This window comes from Pristiophorus japonicus, chromosome 7 (genome assembly GCF_044704955.1).
Source record: "Pristiophorus japonicus isolate sPriJap1 chromosome 7, sPriJap1.hap1, whole genome shotgun sequence".
Taxonomy (NCBI): domain Eukaryota; kingdom Metazoa; phylum Chordata; class Chondrichthyes; family Pristiophoridae; genus Pristiophorus; species Pristiophorus japonicus.
In genome coordinates, this window is record NC_091983.1 from 153,556,084 (window position 1) to 153,567,058 (window position 10,975).

The following is a 10,975-nucleotide window of genomic DNA, read 5'->3' on the forward strand; positions in this document are numbered from 1 at the left end:
CGCAAATACAGCAACTTCGCGACATTCAATGCATTTCAACGGTGAGGCAGACAGCGAGATGCTATTTTTGCAAAACTAAACAGCAGAATGACCCAACTCAGACAGCAACGTTTTGGATTTCCGAGTTTAATCGCACATCTGCCCTTGCCGGAAGCTGCTGTACCATTTGTGCATAAATAACGGAGAGTGCCATTAACCTTGCCATTATTTTGATAGTAAATTATGGCCCATTATCTTCTGTTGCATGCTTTCATCTGTCATGCCTAATACTTTGTGTCAGCCTTGGCTCAGTGGTAGCACTATCGCCTCTGAATCAGAAAGGTGTGAGTTCAAGCTGCATTCCAGAGACAAGCCCATAATCGAGACTGACACTTCAGTGCAATAGTGAGGGATGTTGCACTGTTGGAGGTGTTACCTTTAAGGTATTAAATCAAGGCCGTGTCTGTCCACTTAGGCAGATGTAAAAAAAAATTAAGTGTTCTCCCAGTGGCCCGGCCAACCTTTATCCCACAACTAGCATTGCTAAAGCAAATTATCTGGTCTTTTATCTCTCTGCTGTTTGTGGGATCTTGCTGTGTACAGATTAGCTGCCATGTTTCCCTACATTACCACATTTCAAAAGTACCTCATGGCTGTGAAGCACTTTGGGACAACTTGAATTCATAAAAGGCACTATTTCTTCCTTCAATAAATTTGGCAAGTGGATCATGTGTAGTAAATATTGTGAACAAAATGTCTGTCTTGATTGTGCTTATTTTCCTTAACATGGACTAATGATTGAAATGCACTTAATAATTGTTGAAAATATTTCAGTTGGCAGTTTTTCAAAATAAAGCATCTTTTAAAGCTATTTTCCCCCAAACCGATCAATTTGCTGCTATTTTTGCATTTGAAAGAAAAAAACTCAAAAGTGCCAAAGTGTTTTACAACCAATTAAGTACAAGTGAAGTGTAATTACTTTTGTAATGTAGGAAATATTAAACGCTCCAACCATCACAGCAATAAAGTTCTTGCTCCCAACTTGGATCAGAACTCGTGAAAATAGCAGTTTATTGAAAACAGTCTGATAGATCTCTTATTTATGGCTTACCTTTCAGCTACAGTTCATGCGATGATGGGAACGCTGAAGCTGACAACAGTTGATATTCAATACTCCAAGCAATCCACCAGTCATGTTTCAATGCTTATTCAGACTTCCATATTGTAAAAGGTGTAGCACAACTGTGAAAAGTAATCCTTAGAAATGTGTACTTTTTGATGTTATGCCCTAATTTATCAGAAGTTGTGCATTTTGGATTGTGTTTTGCAACTTGAAAGATGGATGTATGTTACTGATGCCTTTTAGTGCTTCTCTGTACCTAACTTGATAGTATAGGTTGCAGATTTGCAGCTGTTGTGTGATGAGCCACTTGGAGTAATGTGTTTGTATTCTTGAAAGTGCAAATGTATATAATTTCATTGCAGAGCCTAGGATGTCATGTCTGTTCTGTATACCTATTAGCTTATAGTCATGATTCTGATAGCAATTTGCATATAAATGTGCTCACACCCTTCAAATCCTCCAAGTCTGAAGTTCTGTTGTCTGAAACCATTCATAGCTGCAAAAATTGGGTTAAACATGCTATCAAACCGTTTTTTAAAGAAACATTTGTGCATTGCATTCAGAATTATTTATAATTCTTTAAAGTAATATAAAATTTGATAAACTTCCATAGTCTGCACTGATCTTGGCATAAAGAAGGTCATACTTGACAAACATGTATGCTAAGACAGAAAATGTTATCTAAAGAGATCTCCTATTTATATCTATCAGTATGTTAAATTGTTGTATTTAATTTCTTTATGTTACATTATGTATTTTGTTTAATGGACCAGCAGTAAAATATTGGACACAGTATGAGAATGCATATTTTGGAAAAGACAATGATGAATTGATGTTCTCAGATGTGTCTTCACTATAAGGGATCACAAACCAGTTCGAAGCACTTTTTTTTTGTCCAGTACCAGCGTTCACATCGTTTTTCCATTCAGCAGCATATCAGATTTTGCGTCTGTTTTTAGTTGAAAAGTATCTTTATCATTAAAGTGTTGTCAGTAAGTTTTTATAAGCAAATGGGTAATCTCAAACATTGCCCCAAATCTCTTCTACATCCCTCCACCTTTAAAGAAACTACATGTACTGTGTGATTTCCAGGGAAATGTCATATTGTTTGCGCAAACTGCTTGGCAAAAGGTGTAGGCACCAACAAAGGGAGGTCACTGTTGATCAGTGGGATTAGTGTTCTCAGGCATGGCAGCTGTTTTGTAAAAATGCTATGCAGTTTGAAAGTGTTTCATTTATGTCTCTTCAGAACTATCAGTATATCTATATATTGTACCATTCCAAGTAAGTGTATCTGGAATTAATGTGGGAAAAATACATTATATTTAAAATATTACTCTTTTTATTTAAATTTGTTTGATTTTCTGTTTATGATCCAGTGCATGTATGCCCTTTGAGATGCAATAAATGCGTTGAACAAAGTAAGGGTAGAAATGTTTGTTTTGCTGAAATAATCATGTGCGATGCCTTTGTGTACATTTAAATAGTGAAGTCTCTTACTAAAGTTGTTGAAAACAACATTTCTTTGCATCTAGATGAAGTACTGTTTCTCTTGGTTTACATCAGGTCTCTGCCCCCATTGCGTGATCCTATGATTTCATGGGGCATCACCGAGCAGTGTAAACTTGGCCTTTGTTATAATTTAAATGAGGCAGGAAAGGGTGGTTTCTGGCTCCCACCTACAACCATTTGGTCAGCATCCTATTGAAGGACATGTCAAAAGCTAGCACAAGAGCCTGCCCTTAACCATGTCCTAACCAGAGGGTATACAGTGGTCCCGGGGAAGCTTGAAGAATTCACAGGAAAGTGGGGATTTTTTGCCTTCATTCCAATTTTTGCTGTGATTACAGACCTCTGTTACAAAGCCAAAAAACGTAATGGTATTAATGTCAAATGTACTAAAGTTAAGTTGCAACATCCTAATATGTAAGCAAATTTTAGAGAAGTGCAAAAACTATAGGGCAGTAATAGTAGGGGATTTCAACGACTCTAATATTAACTGGAATAAAATTAGTGTGAAAGGTATAGAGGGTGTGGAATTCCTAAAATATATTCAGGAGAACTTTTTTAGCCAGTGTGTAACAAGCCCAACATGGGAGGGGGCAGTCCTGGACTTAGTTTTAGGGAATTAAGCTGGGCAGGAAGGGGTATCAGTAAGAGTGCATTTGGGTGCTAGTGATCATAATTCAGTTAGATTTAGGGTAGTTATGGAAAAGGACAAAGATAGACCAGGAATAAAAGTTCTCAATTGGGGAAAAGTCAATTTTGCTAAGATAAGATGGGATTTAGCCAGAGTGGACTGGAAACAGCTGGCGTGTCAGAGCAGTGGGAGGCATTCAAAGAGGAGATCCTGAGGGTTCACAGCATGTATGTTCCCTTAAAGAAAAAGGGTGGGACTAACAAATCTAGAGCCCCCTGGATATCAAGGGACATACAGGGTAGGATAAAGAAAAAAAGGAGGCTTATGACATATCGAGGACTCAATACTGCAGAAACTCTAGAGGAGTATAGAAAGTGCAGGGTGCAATTAAAAAGGAAATTTAAAAAAAAGAGAGCATGTAAATATTTTGGCAAGCAAAATCCAAAGATGTTTTATAAATAAAGAGCAAGAGGATAACTAAAGTAAGAGTAGGGCTTATTAGAGACCATAAAGGTAATTGTGTGGAGGCGGAAGACGTGGGTATGGTTCTTAATCAATACTTTGCATCTGTTTTCACAAAAGAAGGGCAGTGCAGACATTGCAATCGGAGGAGGAGTGTGAAATATTAGATGAAATAAAAAGTGAGAGGGGAAATATTAAGGGGCTTAGCAGTTTTCAAAGTGGATAAATCCCCAGGCTGTTAAAAGAAGCAAAAGAGGAAATAGCAGAAGCTCTGACCATCATTTTCCAGTCCTCCCTGGCTACAGGTGTGCCGTAACACTGCTAACGTACCTTTGTTTAAAGAGGGAGAAAAGGATAGACGGAGTATTATAGGCCAGTCAGCCTAACCTTGGCAGTGGGAAAGTTATTGGAAAAAATTCTGAGGGACAGGATAATTCTTCATAAAGACACGGATTAATCAAGGACCGTCAGCATGGATTTGTTGAGGGAAAGTCGTGTCTGACTAACTTGATTGAATTTTTTAAGGAGGTAACCAGGAGGGTCGATGAGGGTAGTGCATCTGATGTAGTGTATATGGATTTTAGCAAGGCTTTTGATAAGGTCCCACATGGCAGACTGGTCACGAAAGAAAAAGTCCATGGGATCCAGGGCAAAGTGGCAAGTTGGATAAAATAATGAGGGGCCTAGATAGAATGGATAAGATGGACCTATTTCCCTTAGCAGAGGAGTCAACAGCCAAGGGACATAAATTTAAAGTAATTGGTAGGTGGTTTTGAGGGGAAATTTCTTCACCCAGAAGATGTGAGGGTCGAACTTATAGTCTGAAAGGGTGGTAGAGGCAGAAACCCTCACCACATTTAAAAAGTACTTGGATGTGCACTTGAAGTGCCGTAACACACAGGGCTACAGACCAAGAGCTGGAAAGTGGGATTAAGCTGGATAGCTTTGTCGGCTGGCGCAGACACGATGAGCCGAAATGGCCTCCTTTCATGCTGTAAATTTCTTTGATTCTATGACACAGTGCTGCCCTCTTCCCCCACAGACAATTATTCCAAGTCAGATTGGTGTGGAAACATTGGCAATGAAATAGTCGATATGCTACATTAAATACCTACTGAGCAACACTGAATTCCTGTCTGCAACATTGTGATTCTAATGTCAAATCTTTAACAAAAATAAAAATTACAGTATGCCATGTGCAAAGGAAAAGTGCCCCCCTCCTTTGGAAAATTCCACCAAAGAGCAGGTTTTAACTAGTATACCCCAAATATCTTTTATGATGCAAAGGTACCTATCTAACCATTATATGTTTGGGAGAATATAATTGCGGCATCTTATCACCCTATATAAAGGCACTACTCAGCTTCTTCAGATTAAAAACACGATAGCTAAGACATTACATAGAATTTATTCTGAGAACATTTATTTTGATTTTGTTCCACTCTACTTTCCAAAGGGAGCAGCCTTGATCAGTTTCTCTTGGAGCTGTGAAAACAAAGCTTTAATTTGAAGTACAAATCCTTAACATAAAATAAGAGTCAAACATGATTTTATGAGGGGTATATTACAGAAATTAACATTATACACAGTTCAAAGGCTTTTTCTACATTCTGATGATGCTGCCTTAGGGCTTTTGTAAGCCCAACTAGTCCAGTTGTGTGAAAGCCTGAGCAGAAAAATGGCAGAGCACTATTCATACCAAGGGTTGAGAATTTGCTGACCCTACCATAAGTTCCAGGATCAGCCTAACTAACATAATGGTGCACTCCTAGTGTTAGAAATGCCAATCTGAGAGTTGTCATAGGTTAGAGAGAGGAAGGGAATTAATGTGATGTTGCAGCAGTTTAAAGGCCTGCAGCAGTTTAAAGGGACCACAACACAAAAATAATTTGGAATGAAGAACAAAAAGTTTAGAATATCTGGGATGATTGCAGGGGTTCTCTGAACCCACAGATTAATTAAATAAGATGTATGAAGCCAGGTAGCACATATGGGCTCTCCCACCACCTTCCTCTAAAGGCTACACATGAAAGGGTTGCCTTTCTAAGTATTTCTGAACACCTATTGTATTCAGCCCTGTTGGAGCAATAAATGTTACCAACATTTGGTTGTTTGGTCTTCAATCTTAAATCAATAAGGTCATCCCTCAGGTTCCAATCCAATGCTTATGGATCCTAATAAGAACCAGCATTATGTCATGTGGATCAATTGATAATCTCTAATATTCGACAATCTTAACAGTGCAAGTGCTTTTAAATTGTAGTGTTATTTTGTCTAATTATGCTCCTAAGCATCTTGGGATGTTTCACTATGTTAAAGGCACTATATAAATGCAAGTTGTTTAATTCATGTGAAAATTATTAATATATTTCATTTTTAATTTGTGATCAATAAGACCGCCACTTTCAAATTAATTATTAGCCATTCAGCCCACCATGCCTGTGTCAGCTCTTTGACAGAGCTACCCAATTAGTCCCACCCCCCTGTTCTTTGCCCATAATCCTTTTCAAGTATATATTCAATTCCCTTTTGAAAGTTACTATTGAATCTGCTTCCACCACCCTTTTAGGCAGTTAATTCCAGATCATCATAACTCAATGCATTAAAAAAAATCCTTTAGCCAATTACCTTAGATCTGAGTCCTCTGTTACTGACTCACCTACCAGTGGAAACTGTTTCTCCTTATTCTATTAAAACCCTTCGTATGGAGACAACAACAAAATAATGATATTTTCTACAGTATGCCTGCAAGACCTTTTGATCAGATCAGCCTTCTAAATTGTTCAGATGTTTTAAAACAAGAGAAATTAACAGACACGATGGGCTGAATGGCCGCCTTCTGTGTCGTAATTTTCTATGACTAAAAAATTATTTTTAACAAGCCCAAAATTATATTTTACAACATGTTTTATATTGTGATAATGGCATAAATAGCTTTTTAACCTTATGAATGCTCCTTGGTTATGGCTGGGGTATTGCATTTCAAAAGAAGTAATACTGCTGGTATATGAAAGATTTCTTGTAATTTCATGTTTCCAAGGGCATTATATGCATGTACCTCTGACAATAGGACAAAATGGTTTTGAGGCTTGATACAGTATTTTGTAGCCATTAAGTATGGCTGCTGGAGTGAGTGATATTGAAAAAAAAACTATTCAAATGTGATGGCTTTCATTAATCTTTCAGTGAACAAAATAGGTATTGTTATGAGAAGCCAGTTTCAAAAAAACCTTGAGGCTAATTATAAGTGACCAATCAAACTGTAGATAATCACATTGAAAGTTATAAGAAGTCAGGTAGCTCAGCTGCAAGGAGAAATATTAAAGAATTGTTTACAGAAAGAGATTTAGATGTACTGAGCAGACAATAGAAATGTCATTTTTTTAAACTACAAAAGAAGAAAGAATTGGGTGGTTGATTTGCTGCAGTATTTTACCATATAGGAATAAGATTTAAGGTGCCTTGGCTCAGTCTTGTCTGTGTCAGAAGGTTGTACTTCAAGCCCTGCCACTCCTTCCAGAGACTTTGAACACATAATCTAGGCTGATACTGCAGTCCAGTACTGAGAGAGTGATACACTGTCTCAGGTTCCATCTTTGGATGAGAGAAACTGAGGTCCTGTTTGCCCTTTCTTATGTAAAACATCCAATGGCACTATGCAATGAAGAGCAGGGGAGTTCTGATATCTAGGCTAACATTTATTCCTCAACCAACATTACTAAAACCAATTATCTGATCATTTATCTCATTGCTATTTGTGGACCTTGTGTGCAAATTGGCTGCTCTATTTCCCTACATTACAACAGTGACTACACTTCAAAATTATTTAATTTGCTGTGAAGCGATGTGGGATGTGCAGAGGTCATGGAAGGTGTTACATAAATACAAGCTCTTTTGTTCTATGTCAAACTATTCATAAAAATAGTTTACATTTTGTACATAATTTTCAAACGTTTTCTGATGCTATACATTTGTGCGACATTGAATTATAATATATTCAACAAGATTCAAAATTGTTCCCCTTGTCCAAGGTTTGCTGTATATGGAAGTCCCTGGTATAAGAACTTAACCATTAACATAAATATTGGGTTTATTCATTTGGCTGCATGATAGTGGAGACTTGAGCCCTTCCAGCAATGTTTACTACCAGATACATCAGTGTGGCCATAATACTGGACAAGTATTACAGAGGCCTGGTCTAGCAATTCTTGATGTAACATTCTTGTCAAATGCTGCCTTGATAAGAGCAAAGGTATGAGTTCAAATCCCAACATGGCAATTTGTGAATTTGAATTAAGTTTATATATTTTTTTTAAATTGCAAATAAGTGAATCGGAAATAAAAAGCTAGTATCAGTAATGGTGACCAGGAAGCTATTGGATTGTAAAAACCCAACTGGTTCACGAATGTTCTTTAGTGAAGGAAACCTTACTTAGTCTGGCGTGTAAGTGACTCCAGACCCGCAGTAATGTTGAATCAGCGAGAAGGGGCCGAGTGGATAATCCATCTCTGCCTCATGAGGTTCCCATCATCACAGAAGCCAGTATTCAGCCAATCTGATTCACTCCACATGATATCAAGAAAACAGCTGAGTGCACTGGATATAGCAAAGGCTATGGGCCCTGACAGCATCAGGCTGCGATTCTGATGACCTGTGCTCTAGAAATAGCCACGCCTCTAGCCAAGTTGTTCCAGTACAGCTACAACAGTGGCATCTACCTGACAAAGTGAAAAATTGACCAGGTATGTCCAGTCCACAAAAAGCAGAACACATCCAATCTGCACAATTACCAACCCATCAGACGTCTCAATCGGCAGCAAGATGTCATCGACAGTGGCACCAAGTTGCACTTGCCAATAAACTGTTCACCGATGCTCCAGATCTCGTTACAGCCTTAGTCCAAACATGGACAAAAGAGCTGAAATCCAGAGGTGAGATGAGAGGGACTGCCCTTGACATCAAAGCAGTATTTGACAAGAATGCGATACCAAAGGAGCCCCAGTAAAACTAAAGTCAATAGGGTTCAGGGGGAAACCTCTCCACTGGCTGCAGTCATACCTAGCGCAAAGGAAAATAGTTGTGGCGGTGGCCAATCATCTCAGCCTCAGGACATCACTGTAGGTGTTTCTCGGGACAGTGTCCTAGGCTCAAACACCTTCATTTTGCTTCGACAACATCTACCGTCATAACGTCAGAAATGGAGATGTTTGCTGTTGATTGAACAGTGTTGAGTTCCATTTGTAATTCCTCAGACAATGAAGCAGTCCGTGCCCCCATGCAGCAAGACCTTGAAACATCCAGGCTTGGGCTGATAAGTGGAAAGTAACATTTGCACCAGACAATAACATAAGATAAGAACATAAGAAATAGGAGCAGGAGTAGGCCATACGGCCCTTCGAGCCTGCTCCGCCATTCAATACAATCATGGCTGATCCGATCATGAACTGATCCACTTCCCTGCCCGCTCCCCATAACACCTTATTCCCTTATCGGTTAAGAAACTGTCTATCTCTGTCTTAAATTTATTCAATGACCCAGCTTCCATAGATCTCTGAGGCAGTGAATTCCACAGATTTACAACCCTCTGAGAAGAAATTCCTCCTCATCTCAGTTTTAAATGGGCGGCCCCTTATTCTAAGATTATGTCCCCTAGTTCTATTCTCCCCTATCAGTGGTAACATCCTCTCTGCATCCACCTTGTTAAGCACCCTCATAATCTTCTACATTTCAATAAGATCACCTCTCATTCTTCTGAGGCCCAACCTACTCAACTCCCTCATCTCCAGAATCAACCTAGTGAACCTTCTCTGAACTGCCTCCAAAGCAAGTATATCCTTTCTTAAATATGGAAACCAAAACTATACACAGTATTCCAGGTGTGGCCTCAGCAATACCCTGTATAACTGTAGCAAGACTTCCTTTTATACCCCATCCCCTTTGCAATAAAGGCCAAGATTCCATTGGCCTTCCTGATCACTTGCTGTACCTGCATACTATTCTTTTGCATTTCATGCACAAGTACCCCCAGATCCTGCTGTACTGCAGCACTTTGCAATTTTTCTCCATTGAAATAATAACTTACTCTTTGATTTTTTTCTGCCAAAGTGCATAACCTCACACTTTCCAATATTATACGCCATCTGCCAAATTTTTGCCCACTCACTTAGCCAGTCTTTGTCCTTTTGCAGGTTTTTTGTGTCCTCCCATCTTTGTATCGTCAGCAAACTTGGTAACCTTACACTCGGTCCCTTCTTCGAAGTCGTTAATATAGATTGTAAATAATTGCAGTCCCAGCACTGATCCCTGCGGCACCCCACAAGTTACTGATTGCCAACCCAAGAATTAACCATTTATCCTGACTCTCTGTTTTCTGTTAGTTAGCCAATCCTCTATCCATGCTAATATATTACCCCGAACACGTGAACTTTTACCTTGTGCAGTAAGCTTTTATATGGTACCTTGTCAAATGTCTTCTGGAAGTCCAAATACACTACATCCATTGGTTCCCCTTTATCTACCCTGTTTGTTACATCCTCAAAGAATTACAGCAAATTTGTCAAACATGACTTCCCTTTCATAAATCCATGCTGACTCTGCCTGACTGAATTACGTTTTTCCACATATCCTGCTACTGCTTCTTTAATAATGGACTCCAACATTTTCCCAACCACAATGACTATCTCCAACAAGTGAGAGACTAACCACCTCCCCTTGACATTCAATGGCATTACCATCATTGAATCCCCCACCACCAACATCCTGGGTGTTATCATCGACCAGAAACTAAACTGGACTGGCTACGTAAATACTGTGGCTAAGAGAACAGCTCAAACGCTGGGTGAGTGGCTTACCTTCCGACTCCCCAAAGCCTTCCATCATCTATAAGGCACAAGTCAGTAGTGTGATGATATACTCCCCACATGTCTGGATGAGTGCAGCTCCCACTCTCTCTTTCTCCACAGTCTGTCTCCCACTACCTCCAATGTTTTGTCTCCCACTACCTCTGATTTTTTTCTCCTACAGAAGGCCACAGAAATGTTCCAAATAATCCAAAAGCTAGAAGTAGCTCCAGGCTCCAGCAGCGATGAGCTTCATGCGGCTCGTGGTTTGGCCCCACTTCTGACTTCCTCCTACATCGCACTGCGCATGCGTGACCGAATCGAGGGTCCAGGCACAAAAAGGGGCGTAGTCCAATGCGTGCATGCGCAGAAGAGCGCATAAAATCCTCGTGCAAATAGTCACGCTGTTGATTTTATGCAGTGGAAGTATG

General features: G+C 39.4%; 1 protein-coding gene across 8 annotated transcripts in view; it reads left to right on the top strand.

Moving 5' to 3' along the window:
- Window positions 1-2,527, top strand: part of LOC139267314 (clathrin coat assembly protein AP180-like) — a 375,181-nt gene extending 372,654 nt beyond the window's left edge. For all 8 annotated transcript variants that reach the window (XM_070885426.1, XM_070885432.1, XM_070885424.1 and 5 more), the window contains one exon: window positions 1,098-2,527. Coding sequence is in view for 1 of the 8 variants with exons in the window: in XM_070885427.1 (XP_070741528.1) it covers window positions 1,098-1,115 (18 nt within the window). In the remaining 7 variants the exon portion in view is untranslated. The remainder of the gene's footprint in view (window positions 1-1,097) is intronic.
- The last annotated feature ends 8,448 nt before the right edge of the window (window positions 2,528-10,975 follow it).